At 36.9% G+C, this 18,734-nt stretch overlaps 1 protein-coding gene across 1 annotated transcript in view; it reads left to right on the forward strand.

Moving 5' to 3' along the window:
- LOC138906089 (uncharacterized) overlaps positions 1–5,327 on the forward strand; it is a 62,299-nt gene extending 56,972 nt beyond the window's left edge. The window contains exons 2-3 of the mRNA XM_070194611.1: positions 4,618–4,916; positions 5,303–5,327. Of these exons, the coding sequence (XP_070050712.1) occupies positions 4,618–4,916; positions 5,303–5,327 (324 nt within the window). The remainder of the gene's footprint in view (positions 1–4,617; positions 4,917–5,302) is intronic.
- The last annotated feature ends 13,407 nt before the right edge of the window (positions 5,328–18,734 follow it).

The following is an 18,734-nucleotide window of genomic DNA, read 5'->3' on the forward strand; positions in this document are numbered from 1 at the left end:
AAACTCATCAATTCATAGCTATAAATGATTTGGGAGTAGAAGCATTACCTTTTTTTACGTTCAATCCTCTTGAATTCGAGTTCTAGGGTTTCTTTTCTCAATAATGGTTTCTCAATCGAATATCTAAAAGGATTTACCCATGTTAATAAGGTGTTGGAGAATTAAAATTAACTTAGAATCATCTTTAGAACTTACCTTGAATGATGGAGGGACCTTGGGGAAGTTGAGTTTTTGAGAGCTTCCCTTTCTTGAGCTAACTTACGTGTTTGGGGTTGTAGGGAACGAGGTAGGGTTTAAATAAGTGTACGTGTCCCAAATAGTGAGGAGGAAATAAAAGTAGCACGGATAAACATCGTTGGCGCGGGGAATCATCAGGGGAGCCAAAATAACTGTGCAAGTCACCATCAGAGGTGCCAAAACTACAGTGCCTTGCACTGTCAAGGGAACTAAGGTTAATGCCCTGGACAGTGCCTTGCACTGTCAGGGGCACTGAGGTTAATGCCCTGGATAGTGCCTTGCACTGTCTATGGTCATGAGTTTTCATGGCCTTGCACTGTCTAAGGCTATACGATGGACCTCCCATAAACTTAGTTGATTTCATTGAATTTTATGCACCTCACTATCGGTCTTGATTCCAAAACAACGGTTTCCGCCAATACTCATCCCGACAGGACTTCACATGTTAAAAGGTCACATTAATGCTCATTTAACGCATCCACAACTAATTCAGATTTACGGAGTGTTACATTATCTCCCCCTTGGTATCATTCGTTCTCGAATGATTGTCCTTATTGTAACTACGACTAACTCTAGACCTTAAACGAGACTGATGGAAACATGTGAACACTGAACTATCATGAACACATGCATAGTAAGCTGAATGAATAGATGATAACTAGACTGCTGAGATACTGAATTGAATAGGTACTAAACTGGATGGCTACTAAACTGACTAAATCCTGAAATGGAGATTATAATATAAGGTTTGAATGAGAAGGTTAGTTACCCTCAACATTTCTCCAAAACACCTGCCAGCTAACAAAGAATAGCACAAGCCTCATAAGGTATCATAAGACATATAACATAAAACATATGCGTGAATACTAGTATGTCATGGATACGTGAATTATGAACTAACGTGGATATACGAATATTGAACTGACATGAATATTTGAGTACTGAACTGATATGAATATCTGAGCACTAAACTAACTTTGACATCTGAGTACTAAGCTGGCATGAATATCTGAGTACTGGATTGACATAAGTATCTGAGTTCTGAACTGACATGAATGTTATAACATCTGATGTAAATACCGGAACGTAAATGTCGTGACATGAGATCTAAATACTGGAAACGTGAATGTTATAACATGACACGTGAAATACTGGGTGTACAACCACCAATTCTGGCGGAAACTCTAACTCATAAGCTACTTGCCCTATCCTTCATAGGATCCTATATGACCCGATGTATCTGGGATTGAGCTTTCCTTTCTTCTCAAATCTTATAACACCTTTTATAGGCAAAACTTTTTGAAACACCCAATCATCAACTTGAAACTCTAGGTCTCTACGTTGCACATCTGAATAGGACTTTTGGCGACTTTAAGCAGTATTCAAATGCTCTTGATGCAACTTGACTTCCTCCATAGCGTGATAGACCAAATCTGGTCCCAACAACTCTGCCTCGCCAACTTCAAACATATCAATTGGCGATCTACACCTTCGCCCATACAGAGCTTCGTGCGGTGCCATTTTGATACTACAATGGTAGTTGTTATTATTAGCAAACTCAATGAGAGGTATGTGATCATCCCAAACACCTTTAAAATCAAGGACATATCCTCAAGTTTCTAAATAGTGCGCTCTTCCTGGCCATCTATCTGAAGATGAAAAATTGTGCTGAGGTTTACTCTTGTGCCTAGTCCTTTTTGAAAGGACTTCTAAAAGTTTGTTGTAAAACTGAGCACCACAATCTGGAATGATGGACAATGGAGTCCCGTGCAATTGGACGATCTCTTGAACGTACAACTTAGCATAATCTTTTGCTGAATCGGTAGTCTTTACCGACAAGAAGTTCACTAACTTGGTAAGTCAATCTACACTCACCAAATCAAATCATGCTTTCAAAATGAGCAAGATAATCCTATTATAAACTCCATATTTACCATCTCCACTAAAGAATATATGTATTCTGGGATAAACACTTGATTTTCTGCTACTCGACTTTCACTTGCTGACAATTCAGATACTTGGCCACAAATTCTACGACATTCTTTTTCATGTCGTTCCACCAATAAATCTCCTTGAGATCATGATACATCGATGGGAAACCTGGGTAGATATAACACCTGGAATTTTGGGCTTCTAACATGATCTTCCTTCTCTAAGTCCATCTATGTCTGGACACACAATCCATCTTGGTACCTCAAAGTACTAGCATCTCCCCCTTTGTTCAAAAGTCATTGTCTTATGCTTGTGAATCCACTCTTTCAGCTACAACAAGTAGGGATCATCAAACTGTTTCTCCTTCACTTCTGCTACTAAGGAGGAACAAGTCCTGTTCTGGACAATAACTCCACTATCTTTGGTGTCCGAAAGTCGAACTCCTACCTTGGCTAAACAGCGAACGTCTTTCACCAGAGTTCTCTTGTCTGCCTCAATCATAGCTATAATTCCCATACTTGATTATATTTTTAATAAAATTCCTGAAAACACTTATAGTATTAATGCGAGCTAAGTTTTTGACCAGTACACCGAAGATTAGAGTCTCATGAACATTTTACTAACTTCGTGTTTTTTACACACGTTAGGCACATTCCTGGTGGTAATTATATCATTTTTCGTATCCATGCTAACTTTTTGGGTTTCAAATATCCAACTGGACTTACTGATGATTTTCACAACTCCCCCTTAGACCAAAAGTTAAGGTCTTGTACTTGCAGACTATTCTCTTTTGTTGTGAACAACATTCCTTATCTTCTGTAATTCTTTGCACTTTACGTCAATAATGACTCATTTTCCAACATACTTCTAAGCAATCTTTCTTAATAGGAAATACTAAATTACTTACATAAACGGAAAGCTAATGTATTCACAACTATCATACACTATCGTAATGATTTAACTCTGCTAACATTGTCAACCCTGGGAGACCCTTTTTCGATAATTCTTAAAGGCTATTCTTCTGTAGTTTGCTCTCTTACTGCTAGCTGATTTTTTCCCACTGTCACTGTACTTTGGGTTTAACTTAAACTCTCCGGGTTCTAACACGCGTTCGGTGTTTCAAACTGTTACCCACTCACTAGTGTTAACCTAACTAAGTAAATCAAATTGTACCTTTACTAACTCTGCTGAAATTGCTAATTTGTTGTATCTACTCAAAACTTACTTACTATCCTTTTACACCACCTTCTAGCATCATGTTTTCTTGTTCTGCTTTGAATAACTAAAGTGAAGCATAGGGTTATTCCTAACTTCCCTCATCATCCGACCCTATTCGACGGTGTCACGCTATCTCTCTTTAGTACTATGTACATGGATCACACTTAGGGAAATTTCATCTATATTAAACGAAATTGGAATATCTAACTCCAAACTTTCTATATACTTCAAAATCATATCAGACTATAAACTTCCGCAGTAAAAACTTAGTCACATAACCTAAGGGGGACTGCCATATCCTTTATCTCATAATAATAGTTGATGCTTATAGTAACTTATTAACGTGGTACTTTCTAGTTCTAATATGAATAAATCTAAACAACTTAAAATCATTCCCAGAAATTCAATAGTGGTTGCTCTTGATTATCATTTCGTACATCATATCTTCTTAGTCATAAGCATGAGTCTTACGAAAAACACAACTTTGTATATATCAAACGTTTTTGACTCCTATTTATTTTGCCCTTAGGCTCCGTTTTATCCAAAACGATGGTGATCAATTCATGCCCGTTGCAAATAAATTCTTAACCTGTTAGACCATGGGATCTGACATCTGAACTACCATCATCCAACTTGTGGCTCCATTTTCGAGAATTAAAATAAAATTGTTGAGGTAAAATACATACGGATACACTACCATACACAAACTTGTCCTTCAGAATATACCATAGTCTGATAAATCACTTCCTACACCATTCGACGAGTCTTGAGTTTTAATATGGACCTAAAACATGCGAAGCTTTCGCTATAATCACTATTACTTACATTTTCTTTTGTCACCCATAGGCATCACTATGTACTCAGAAGTCGCCAAAATTTGGATACACTAAAAATTGTAGATCTAGTAACTGAATAACTGATAATTAGCATACTAAATAACCATAAACCTGTTAACTGAAAGACTGTATAACTGGTAAATGAGGTAAACTGATAACTATAAAACATGATAACTGCTTTCGCTTATGATACTCCCTACTGAGGCGGAGAGAGTGCAGAGGTTTGTAGCTAGTTTACATATTGGTATTCAGGCCACTATGGCTCGAGAGGTTGAGATGGTACTTCTTATGAGCTAGTTGTGGAGATAGCTCGCAGGATTGAGGGTGTACGTCAGTGGAGCCGATAGCAGATTATGAGAGATAAATGGTTCAGGTACTCTGGATAGTTGAGCAGCTATCATATGAGGAAGCTCTCATTGCTATACTAGATAGACAAGTTCGGAGATTGAGAATTAAGGACGTAGCTTCAGTTAAAGTACTTTGGAGGAACAAGAATGTGGAGGAGATGACTTGGGAAGCTGAAGAATACATGAAGTCTAGGTATCCTCACTTGTTTCCGCTTCTGGAGGAGGATCGGACTGAGACATCACAGCATTTAGGGACGTATATTGTCATTGGTCGTGTGAAGCCATTGGTGTTATTGATGATTGTGGCCCTATGTGGCTTTATGTTGTTGGGTTTTCTTTCTGAAAGGTTAGTAGTAGTATCGTTATAGAGGAGATTCTGCCAAAACTTTTATAGATCTCTGGGTGTTTAACATTCGAGGATGAATGTTTCTAAGGGAGGAGATTGTCACACCCTGTGCGGCTCAAGGTGATGTATAATGAATATGATACTTATTAATCATGATTTAAATAGGTTTAAAGTCATAATATTACTTATATGATGTTTGGATATAAAATATATAGTTTGGGAAAAGTCGGATTTAATTTGCGGAAAAACCGACTAAGGACTTTCCTTGTAACGGAGCTTTTTGAGAAATAACTTTCGTGTGATATATGAGTCTCTTTTGAGACATATTATATACCAAATTTAAGGTCTTGGAATATAGTTTCCAACGCTCTTAACTGTTCATTCAGACGATATCCAGATAAAAAGATATAAGCGTCGGAAAATGGGCCAATGAGAGGGTGCCAATCTAGCACCTCTTTGACTTTTCCAAACTTGATATATATAGGTCTTAGGTCGTGTTTATCTTCCTTTTGCCATATAACACGACCTTAGACAATCCATAAACATATCCATAAGCTCTCTTCTAGGGTTTCAAAGGATATTAACATCCCGGGGACGAAATCGAGAAGCGATAACATTAAAACGATCCCTACGACGTAAGTATCGCTATATCACCTCTCTTTTTCTTTGTAGTTTTAGTTTAGGAATGCACTTAATAGTTAAGAAAATGCCTAATTTCTGTATTTATTCTTTTAAATATCAACGAAGGTTGATAAATTCATTTCCTAATATTTAGAACTCACGGGACGGTGATCGGAACCCGTGAGTTCGATTTATTTCACTTTTAGTATATTGTTTTGTAGTCCACTCGTGTTGGCCTATTGTGCTTCTAATTTATGGATTTTGTAAGGATGAAGGGAATGGAGAAATGCCACATGTGGTAGGGTAGTAGGATAGTCGCTCGTCGTTGCATTTCAGGCTAATTGATAACTTATTGATTGGGTGTGTTATGGTATATTTGGGAGTTTTGTTGTATTGAAGGTCCCAAATTGTAGTTGGGTTGTTTTTGAGTTGCTGATTGTATTGTGTTTGTATCTCTCCTATAGTAGGCTTGAGGGAGCAGTGAAATCGGGGGAAATGCTGCCCGTTTTATTTTATAATCGAGTTATCAATTGAGATACGTGATATACCATCGCCATCTAAGTTGTACACGTATTTCTTTGTTATAGGGTTGGCGCGCTAGTTGTCATAACCTTGTTGTTGAGTTGCATTGACGATATGAGGTATATTAAGACTATCCATTCTTTTCTTTTGGCATGATCCATATGATACAAATGAAACGTGCAAACGTGAAACTTTCATCAATGACTCTATTCATAGAAGTACTAGGGGTGCCTATGTTCTTGATTCACCATGTGTCCTATTATTATATCTTTTGTTCATGGGTATCAGAAAAATATGTAAGTTGCTAAAGTATATCCGAAGGCATATTGATCTTATGACATTTCGAGAAATCTTACTGACTTACTTTATTATGTATTGCATTCATTTATACATGTACATTGACCCATGACCATATGGTATTATATACGTGTATATTATATGTATATGGAATATGGGGAAAGGTTAAGGCGTTATATACGCACCACCGCCTGATCCGCTAGTATACGTTGATGATTTCGCCAACAGTGGCTGAGATGATATGATGGGATGCCCTCGGAGGCTTGATGATGTTATGTACGCATATACCTATGCATGGTATAACATTTATATGCACATGCATGACATTATAAATGTTTCATGATTCGCAGAGCTATTCAGAACTACATGTTGAGTTCTTTACTCCATGTTTCTTTCATGTCTTTTATATACTACTTTCATGCCTTACATACTCGGTACTTTATTTGTACTTACGTCCCTTGTGCCTGGGGACGCTACGTTTCATGCCCGCGGGTCCCAATAGACAGGTTGAGAGTTCTCCTAGTAGGCTAACAGCTCAGCGGAAGGTGTTGGTGCACTCCACTTGCTCTGGAGTTGCCTAATTGGTCAGTATGATTTGAATATGTATTGGTTGGTATGGCGGGGCCCTGTCCTGACCTTTATGACATTTATGTACTCTTAGAGGTTTGTAGACAAATGTCATGTATATGGATACTTTTATGGCCTTATCGGCCTAGGTTTTGAGTATACAAATGATCATGTCGTCGTTATAGGCCCGTATGTCACATGTATAAGTTTCTATATCATGTTGGGTCATCCTATGTCTAGTATTCCCATATGTTGTATTCCCGTTATCTCATGACAGCCCTTCTGGCCCACTTACCCATGACGGTATGATAAGAAAGATATGTTACGTTGGTACTCGGTTGTGTAAGGCACTGGGTGCCCGTCGCGGCCCTGTGGTTTGGGTCGTGACAAAAACATAACCTTAACTACATAGGAAACAAATCAATATAGTCCCAAAATATATGTAAATAACTTAAAACCAATCTAGGATAGGATCTTGAAAGTCTCAAACCAATGTTGGATAGAATCTTGGAAATCTTGGAAATCTTGAAGGAAATTTGCAAGCAACTTGGCACCAACTTGCACTCAACATCTAGCACGCCTATTGTACCCTCCTTGGATATCAAGTAGGTCCTTTTTATGTTATAAAAATGTGACTTTTGTAGGACTTCATGGGCTGCAAGTTTGGACACATTTTAGATGCCAAATTGGTCCAAATATGGACTGACTAGGACCTTCTTCAAAGGATGTCTCTTGGGATCCAATACTCCTCTTCTTGGACATAAATTTGGGCCATAAAACAATTATAATATCTAGACAATTCATATCATTTATCCTTGAGTTATTCCTCCCAATTAACAACTTCTTTATTTTCACTTCTAATGGCCTTGTTTTGCAACTCTTTAGCTTGACATCTTGTTAAAGCCCTCTTTGAGATTTCAAAGCTTCATACTTATCCTTGAATGGAGTTGATATTCCTAGGTTGCTATCAGCCCATAAGTCATTGTATTCCCTCTTAGCACCCCAAAAATACCACAATCGAGACACCCACTCTGAAAAGACCTTATGCGAATCTAAAATTATTTTCTTTACCTTCCTGATACTGAAATGTAGAATCCATAACGATATAAAAATGTCGCGAGACTCGACACCATCCAATATAAATCTCAGATTCTAGCCATATACAAATTCAAAAAATTCTCAATTGCCACTTATAAATCTTGAATCCATTAGAACCTTCTCGAGAGTCTTCCACTATGCTCAGATCTCAATTGCACTGCCTGAACGGCTGAATGACCTATGCCCCATTAGCATAATAACACCTAAATAAGTGATCCACACCTCTAAGCATCCGAGTAAATTCCTACTCCATGCGCATTGCACATCCTTCACGAATAACAATTCAAATCATTCCATGATTCTCATATACCCATTAATTTTTTATGCCGAAAAACTCATAAAGTGTAATAAACCATGCATCCAGAAATTTTCTTTCTTAAGTCACCCTCAAAACCAGCCTCTACAAGTCATAACTGATCCACAAGTATGCCTCAGACCGAATCCAATACAACACGTAACCATGCAATCAAATTGTCGATATCAAACTCCCCCACTTGGCACAAAGCCATAGATCAAAACATTCGATAACTCACAAATACCATGCTCTATTACTCCCATAATCCCGCACTGAAATTCAATTAAATCCTTCATAAGCTGATGTAACACAAACCATATAATACCTCAAATCATCTGCTAAGCTTGCGTTCATCCTCGTGACCGTTAGGTCAACTTTCTCAGCCAATCCAAACTCAAATCGCAACACATATAACCCACTGGTAGAAAAGAAAGCATCCACACAACACCATAAGGATCACACATTCGTAGATTACCCTGCAGGTGATAACCCACCTGTTTAGCCTTAAACTGACATCTCTCTATACCTTTTCACAACCACACTACTATGCAATCACTTAATCTTCCTGAGTCTGAACTCATCAACAAGACATGAAAATCTACTCCGTCCTACAAATGAAATAACACGAAAGAATCTCTCAAAACCTTCATAACTAAAGACTATATGACACATCCACAGAAATCGAACATCCAATAGTCTTTTACACATCTCAAGAAAACTCTTCTTGTCACATCCAAACCATCTAAACGCATACCGCAATCACGTCATACTCATCACATAGCCATCCAACCACTCATCGAGCCATAAATTCCACCCATAGGGACACCATTGGACATAGAAGTTAAAAAATGCTCACACAACTGAACTACCGAGCCTAAGCTGCGGTCCAAACTAGGCCTCAAGTCCTTCAGACTGGCCCATCATCAAAACACAGAAAACACGTCTCGCACCTCATCCATGAAACCCACAAGTCGTCGATGTACATCTGATACCTAGCGCTCACATGCGCATACGAGTGAGTGGAATGAATTCAAAGAGATACGCTTCAAGCCGAATCAATATTGCACGATAAGGAAATAAATATGGGAAATTTATCTTAAATGGCACGTAGCCTCTCGAATATAGGTATGGACGTCATCATACCGATCCGCAAGACTCTACTAGACACTTTCTCATGACTCGTAGAACCTATGAACCTGGAGCTCTGATACCAACTTGTCATGACCCAAAATCCAACTAGTCGTGGTGGTACCTAACCCAACTCGCTAAGTAAGACAATTTAACAAAATCCAGTTCAAATGAAATTTACTAAGAGAAGTAATGATAATACAATTGATCTTTTATACAAAATTCCCAAGGACTGGTAGTAAAAATCATAAGCTTCTAAAATTTAGACTTTACAAAGCTGGTATGAAATAAATACATCATTTGTTTGAAATATACATGAACAGATTTATAATTCTAAATCTACCAAGAACAAGAGGCAGCTATGACCGGAAAATAGGCATATTTTTCAAGTATAACAGTAAAAATCTAAATCTTTCACCGAAATCACAAAAATGTGAGTATATAAGAAAACTGTGATCTTTTCCCAAAAAAACTTTCAACAACAGATAGGATGTTTCATTATCAGATGGCATGAGGAAAATATATCTCTATGCCTACATGTCAATGTGCATGTGATGTCATGAATGTCACAATATCGTACAGCATGAGGAAATGCATTTCTATGCATACGTGCCAAGTATTCATGTCAAGTGCAATGCACCACAATGACAAACTCATGTGCCCATCCTCTTGGAGCATTCAACCTCACCCAGTATGCTCAATCACTCAGTCCTCTCAATCACTCGGCACTCACATTCAGTAGGTACTTACGCTCACTGCTGGTATGTCAGACTCCGGAGGTGCACAGTTTGGATGTTGCTGGTACGCGTGGGATGGCGCTAATATAAGCCAATCATGGCATAAATCAATAAAGCATGTTGTGGCGTGCAGCCCGATCCCATAAATATCACTCACAATCAGGCCCTCGGCCTCACTCAGTCATCATCCTATCCAGTCTCTCGGCCTCACAAATCTCATGCCAATATGTCCGAACAATGATAACATGATGTGACAACAAATAATAACAGAGACTGAGATATGATATACAAATGATGAATGTGACTGAGTACATAAGTGTAATTTAAGCAAATAATTCAATAACAGAAATGACCTCAGTGGGTCCCAACAGAATAAGCATATGGCCTAAACGTGGTTTCTAGCCTGGATCACAGCTCAATTACTCAAATTTCATGGATAGAAACAAGGTTAGGTAACTACATTGTACCACAGAATCAACCGAGTCATAATTCACACAGTGCACGCCCACATACATGTTACCTAGCATGTGTGTCACCTCAACACCAAACACATAACACGTATATTCAAGGGTTTATACTCTTAGCACCAAGTTTAGAAATGTTACTTACCTCGAACCAGCCGAATCCAATACTGAGCAAGCCAAACAATACTCTAGAAACGCCATCCTGCGCATACCAACCTCCGAACGTCTCAAAATTAGCCAAAAGCAACCTAAGAACATCAAATAATGCCAAAGAAAACAAACCTAATCAATTAAGGTTGAATCTTTATTCAAAATCCCCAAGGTCAACCAAGAGGTCAAACCGGGGCCCGCATCTAAGAGACAAAACTCAAAATATTCGACAATTCATTCAAATACGAGTCCAACCAGACTATTTTCACTCAAATCCAACTCTGAATCGATGTTCAAAACTCAAAATTCACTTTATAAAAGTTAGACAAAAACTCTCATTTTCTCTCTTGAAATCATCAATCAAATGCCAAAAACGAAGATAGATTCATGAAATATAATCAAAATCGAGTAGAGAACACTTATCACAATCCATATGGTGAAAACCACCTCAAAAAGCGTCTCAATCCAAGCTTCATAGCTCAAAATATGTTAAAATGATCGAAATCCCTGAAATAGAGTACTTATAATCACTAGACAAATTAATGAATCGCGATCGCGAAGAAGAAAAACGCACTGCCCCTGAAATACTATACACAATCGCGAAACACGCTTTGCGATCACGGAGCGCAAATACTCATCCTCGAAAAGTCTCTACGCGAACGTGGCCCCAGGCTCGCGAATGCGATGAAGAAATCATGAAGACCTACCCAACATAGCTCTACACTACGCGAATGCGTACACACTTGCGTGAACGCGATGCTCAATCTCCAACAACCTATGCAAACGCGGACGAATATTTGCGAACGCGAAGATGAAATACTCAGCTCCAGATATTCCCATACACGATCGCACCTCAACTTCATGATCGCAATGAACATTTGGTGCACCGGACATCAGCAGAAACCAGGAATGCAAATATGAAGAAAAATGGTCCGAAATCAATCGGAATCACGTCTGAACCCCTCGGGACCCCATCCGGATATTCCAACAAGTCCCATAACATAACACAGGCCTACTCTATATCTCAAATCACGCATAACAACATCAAAACCACAAATCGCGCCTCAAATCAAACTTAATGAACTTTGAATCTTTCAACTTCCAAAACTCGTGTCGAGCCTTATCAAATCAACTCGGAATGACCTCAAATTTTGCACACAAGTCCCAAATAACATAACGAAGCTATCCCAATTCCTGTAATCGTAATCCGAATCCGATATCATCAAAGTCAATTCCCGATCAAACCTATGAACATTGGTAACCTTCAAATTGCCAATTTCGCCAAATAGTGCCGAAACCTTCTAAAAATATCCAAATCCGGGCATACGTACAAGTCCAAAATCACTATACGTACCTAACATAATCATCAAAACTCCGATCCGAGGTCAAATACTCCAAAGTCAAACTTGGTCAACTCTTCCAACTTAAAGTTTTCTAGTTGAGAATCGTTCTTCCAAATCAAATTTTGAATCACCCGCTAAAACTGATGACACACGCAAGTTATAATATATCATATGGAGCTACTCACGCCCTCCAACCATCGAGCGAAGTGCAAATGCTCAAAAAGACCGGACGAGTCGTTACAGAGATTATTTTATTTCGCGTTAATTAAATCTTTATTTTGGTATAAGCAATTCAGAGATTGGTTTATACCATAATTGTTGTATTATTTATCATACTCTATGTGGGATAACAATCCTGTGACTACTAGTTTCAGTATAAAAATAATAGAATGACACATTTATCTCTCTTAAACGCTCTTCTCCCAAAGCTTTTAGGATAAGGCTAAACTTAAAAATAAAAGTTTGTCCCACTTTATGTAGTACTCCTTCCATTCTAATTTATGTGAATTTTTTTTGCTTTTTGAGAGTCAATTTAACTAGCATTTAAAGCTAAATTGGATTAGAATAAATCAATATTTTGAAGTTAAAATTAAGATATTCAAAAAACTATACGAAAAGTATTATAAGTTGCAATTCTTGTCATGTCAATATGACGAAAAGAAAATATTTTAAAATATTGATCAAAATTTACATAATTTGAATCTTGAAAAATAAAAAGGTTCACGTAAAACTAAAACGAAGAATATAAAACAAAAAAACATATTGTATGTTATACTTCATATATCACATTTTTAGTCTATTGAACCAAACAACTATTAAAATTAAAAAGTATATCCCTAAACAATCCCATCATTACTTGATCCACGTATTATAATTTCCATATAATTTATTCACAAATTAAACGATCCTTGAGGGGAAAATGCGAGATAGAATTATGCTTATTAACACCACTCATAAGCCATATGTGATAATTAGCGATCACAAAGAGTAGTATATGAAACTGTTGTGGCTACTTCAATTGCTATGAATGGTTGGTCTTTGTGGCGACCTCTTTGGGCACTTTGGTGGCAACGTTTTAGGCTGATTACTACGAACTTTAGGACCGCTGCCAATAACCGCAAATTGATTTTTGTTGTTATTATGGATATTTTGCTGTTTCTATAACAACTTTAGTCGCCGCAAAAAATTTGATTTCGTCTGATGCTTATTTCAGGGTTATCCAGTTAAAGATGTTTAACATTGTCTCTCGTAGATTCAGCTTCTTGCCGTCTCAAATTAATTGAAATATTCCATCCTCAACTAGGATTAGTTAGTGTTTTCTGATAACATTTGTTAGAAAATTTAGGAGAGTAAAACAACACATAAGAACACTTAAAAACTCATAAAGAAGAAAGTGGAGGAAAGGATGATTTCTATTCAATTTGACGCACTCCTAATGGCTAGGAATACATGGCTATTTATAGGAGAAATCTTTCATGTATCTAGCCTACACTACATGTATACATAATAATTAAATCCACACCTCACCTCTTTCAAGGTACATGGATGACACCTCTAGATATTGTATCTTCTAATACACATCAATGTGTTCATACTCTAATACATGTCCTAACTTAATATTCTAGTTCATGAACTAATATAAACAAATATAAACGAATAAAAAAAAGTTTATATTGTTCACATTTGAATATCCCCCCTTAAACTTGTTTAATCACTCCAAGAGCCATCCTCAACTTTTGAAAGAGTTCAATCTTCAACGGCTTGGTGAAAATATCCGCAATCTGGTCTTGTGACTTCATGTGCTCAAGCTCCATAACTTTATTTTCATGTCCTTCAACCTTGTAGCCCAAAGGTTGATCAATGTAAACCTCCTCCTCCAGAACACTATTCAAGAAAGCCGACTTCACATTCATTTGATGAATTTTTCATTTATTTTGAGCTGCTAAAGAAATAATAAAATGAATTATTTTCAAATGAGCAACCAGTGTAAATACCTCATCATAGTCAATACCGGCCTTTTGCTTGTATCTCTTGGCAACCAATCTTGATTTGTACCTTTCCACCTTACCCTTGAAATTTTTCTTCAACTTATATTCCCATTTGATACCAATGGTGCTTTTGCCTTTTGAAAGTATGGCTAATTCCCAAGTATCATTCTTCTTTATTGCCTTGATTTCTTCATCCATGGAATCTCTCCATTTGGCCTTTTGGGAAGCATCTTAAAGGCTTACTATCCACCAACAAAGAAAAGTGAGTCAAATCATATAAATCTTTCTTACTCCTTCTGCATTTTCATGCAACTCATGAAGACTTTTAATTTTCTGAGGCACTTCACCTGAAGAACTTGAACTTGACTCATCTTCTTCTTGAATTTGTACTAGAGGTGTTGAAGGTGGTGTGATAGGTTGCTCCGCAACTTCTTCATCATCATCTTCATCAAAGAAAGGACTAAAAGAGTAATCTTGCTCTTTAGTTTTCCATTCCCGAGCATTATCTTCATCAAAGCCAACATCTCTGCTTATGGTGACCTTGCCATTTCTTGGATTATATAATTTATTACCTTTAGAACTTTGATCATAGCCAATAAAAATATACCTTTCACTTTTATCATCAAGTTTGGACCTCTTCTCATCCGCCACATGTGCATATGCAATGCTCCCAAAAACTCGCAAATGAGCAATTTTTGGCTTGAAACCATTCCAAGTCTCTTAAGGTATTTTATCACGAATACTCTTGGTGTACACCGATTTGATAAATACACTGCATAAGCAACTGCTTCAGCCCAAAACTCCTTTAAAATATTTTTGATCTTCAACATACTCTGTTTCATGTTGAGAATAGTCCGGTTCTTTCTTTCCACGACGCCATTTTGTTGTGGTGATCTTAAAACAATCAAAAAGTGATGAATTTCACTATTTTCACAAAAAAAAACTTGAATTCATTTGAAGTGGATTCTCCACCATTATCGGACCGCAATGACTTAACTTGATAGCCACTTTGTTTCTCCATCATGCTCTTGAATTTTTTGAAAGTATCAAACACCTTTAATTTCACCTTCAAAAAATACACTCAAGTTTTTCTAGAAAAATCATTAATGAAAAGTAAAAAATAATTACTTTTACCAAGTGAAGATGGCTTGATTGGTCAGCACGCATCCATGTGAATCAATTCTAATGGGCATTGGTCTCTAGTCAACGGCTCTTTAGGAATGCTTTTTCTTGCTTGCTTTCCAAATAGACATCCTTCTCAAAGTTGACTCGGATGATCAATAGTTGGCAATCCATTCACCATACTTTCTTTCTTAATCAACCTTAGACTATCAAAATTCACATGACCAAATCTCATATGCCAAAGCCAAGATGAATCTTTGGCACATGAAAGCAAACACTTGGAACGTCACTTTGAAGGTTTAAAACAAAAATTTTATTATTAGCCATCGGACCTTTGGCTAACAATCTCCTATTTTCATCTCTCATGAACAACTTTTTATCTTTCAAATGAATATCATAATTTTTCTCCAAAAGCGGTCTCAAACTTAAAATATTACTTTTCATCTCTGGTACATACAAAGTATTAGAAATCAATTGGTGACTACCATCTTTCAAACGAATTAAAAATTATACCTTTTTCTTTGATTTTAACTCGCGGAGAGTCACCAAAAGTGATGTTGCCACCATTCAATTCTTCAAGCTCCACAAATAAATTCTTCTTTCCACAAATATGGCTACTTGCACCGGAGTCAAGGTACCATTGATTTCTCTTTACACTTTCTTCTCTTTTGCAAGCGAGAACTAAAATGTCATCTCCATCTTCATTTTTGCTCTTCAGAAAATTATTTTTTTCCTCCATATTATTTTTACATTCCCAGGAAAAAATGACCAAATTTATGACAAGTATAACATTTAATATTAGACTTATCATACTTTCCTTGATTTTTCCCCCATCCTCTTCCTCTTTCATGACTTCTTCCTTGATTAGAGTCTTGACTCCTATTTTCTTTATTTGGTAGTTGGCTACCGTCTCTTCCTTTTCTACCACAACCTTGTCCACGTCCACGACCTTGCCTTTCATGGTTCTCCTTAAAAGAAAGTTTTGTTTGCAACACTTGTTCAACCGATTCTTCTTTCGGCTTCTTCAACTTTTCTTCGTGTGCTTGCAAAGAACCCGTGAGTTCTTCAATGGTCATGGTATCCAAATCTTTTAACTATTCAATAGCTACAATAATATAATTAAATTTTGAATCAAGTGATTGTAGTATTTTTGTAACGACCCTATCATCACTCAAGTCTTCACCATATCTCTTTATTTGATTGACAATAGCCAAAACTATTGAAATATAATCCGAAACGGATTTGAATTTCTTCATATGCAATGATTCAAACTCTCCTCGTAAGGTTTGGAAACGAAATCTTTTTATTTTATCCAAATCTTTAAAGGAAGTTTGAAGAATCTCTCATGCTTGCTTTGAAGTGGTTGCATTTGCAACCTTCTCAAACATCTTGTCATCCAAATTTTGATGGATAAGAGTGAGCGCCTTTTGATCTTTCTTTTTAAAGGCAGCATCATCTTTCGATCCATCACCTCCGACTTTCACTGGTTCCTAAACATCATAGGCACCAAGCAAAGCCTTCATCTGGATACACCAATTTATATAGTTCTCTTTTGTGAGCATAAGAACTTGAAATGGAGTTCCATTACTATTTATCATTTTCTCTCCAAGTTTGGTTATCTCTCAAATACATTAGCTCTGATACCACAAAGTTAGAAAATTTGGGAGAGCAAGACAACACAAATGAACACTCAAAACTCACAAAGAAGAAAGTGAAGGAAATGATGATTTCTATTCAACTTGACTTACTCCTAATGGCTAGGAATACATGGCTATTTATAGGGGAAATCTTTCATGTATCTAGCCTACACTACATGTAAATATAATAACTAAGTCTACACCTCACATCTTTCAAGGTACATGGATGCCATCTCTAGACATTGTATCTTTCAATGTACATCAATGTGTTCATACTCTAATACATGTACTAACTTAATATTCTTGTTCATGAACTAATGTAGACAAATGTAAACAAAGGGAAACAAGTTTATATTGTTCACATTTCAACAACATTAAGTGCTTACATAGAAATACAAGTGTAGTAGTTAAGTTTGTTTTATTTCCTGCCTTTGGTGTAGAAGCTAGTGAATCCAATGGTAACATAATTGAACGTAGAATACAGGAACCAAGATATTTCGTCAAGTCTTGAATTGGCCGAGCAACAAACGTTCTTTTGGATTTGTTTTCTTTTGTTTGAACTAAATTAAAGTGACTCTTTTTTATGACTAATGCTACAATGTGCAATGGAAACAATTAGCCATTAGAAAACTAAGTTAAGTTATATGCACTAATAATATAAAACTATTTACACACTCATGTTACTTTTATGGTAATTACATATAAATTTCTATGATAAACATTAATAGATAATTTATAAAAATGATAAATAACTTACTATCACATGTTAAAATTTATGCAATGTAAAAAATCTTTACACAATTAACTTAAACACATAGGAAAATAGTGAAATTGGGAGTTACCTCAAGTAAGAAGCAGCTCGAGGGAATTGTTAAATCGAGATTTCCATAATCCAAATATTAAGGTGGTACAAAATTTGAGTGAGAGAACATCTCAAAGTTATTTTGCCTTGGATTTCAGGTTAAAGAAGTTCCTGAATGACAGGCTAATATTCTCTTCACCCGACGAATCTAACAAGATGCTTGCACAAAGATGGAGTTCATATTGCACGATCACAATCTTCTCTACCAAATTTAACACCTTTACAGAATGCCTATTTACAGAATTGTATGCTTTGGACATTGCCCATGCTGACAAACATTTGGAATAAAAGCGGAAACTAAAAGAGTTCATAAGAAATTTAAGTTTCTCAAGTATTCCTTTTCATCGTGATGCCAGTAACCAGAAATTTAAGAGAAATGATGGCAAAGCAGTGAACCAGCTAAGAAAAGCCATAGCAGTAGACGTCTCAAACTCTGTGCAGTGATTCCGAGAGCAGACACCAATGTCATTGCCAATAAATACAGTTATGCCAGCAGCAGCAGAGGCTGCAGCAAATGTGAGAGTAGAGGTGACCTGCAAGAAACCAATGCTCAACAAACTAGGAGATAACAGCAAGGTATAATATGCCTACTTGATAAAGTGTTTCCATGCCACAGTTTTCATCGGAGAGGAAATTTTACGACAGGGAGCATATGTCAAAGTTACAAAAATGCGAGCATAAGAGTGAAGCTTTGAATGCACATTTAGAGGGGAAAATATTGGTGATGGAGCAGAGAGGGAAACACAAAAAATGCAAAATGGAGATAGGAGTGGAAGATGCACTTGTATAAGACTATAAGAAACTCTAATGCACCATTTACAACCAATGTTGTCCGGGTCCTCCAAAATTGCCGCCGCATCCATGTTAGATCCTCCAAATATTAGTACACTTTTGGAGGATCCAACATGAGCACGGTGGTATTTTTGAAGGAACCAAGCATCATAGTTTACAACATCTTTTAGTAGACAATCAAGCTTTTCAACTTCG

This window comes from Nicotiana tomentosiformis, chromosome 2, assembly GCF_000390325.3.
Source record: "Nicotiana tomentosiformis chromosome 2, ASM39032v3, whole genome shotgun sequence".
NCBI lineage: Eukaryota > Viridiplantae > Streptophyta > Magnoliopsida > Solanales > Solanaceae > Nicotiana > Nicotiana tomentosiformis.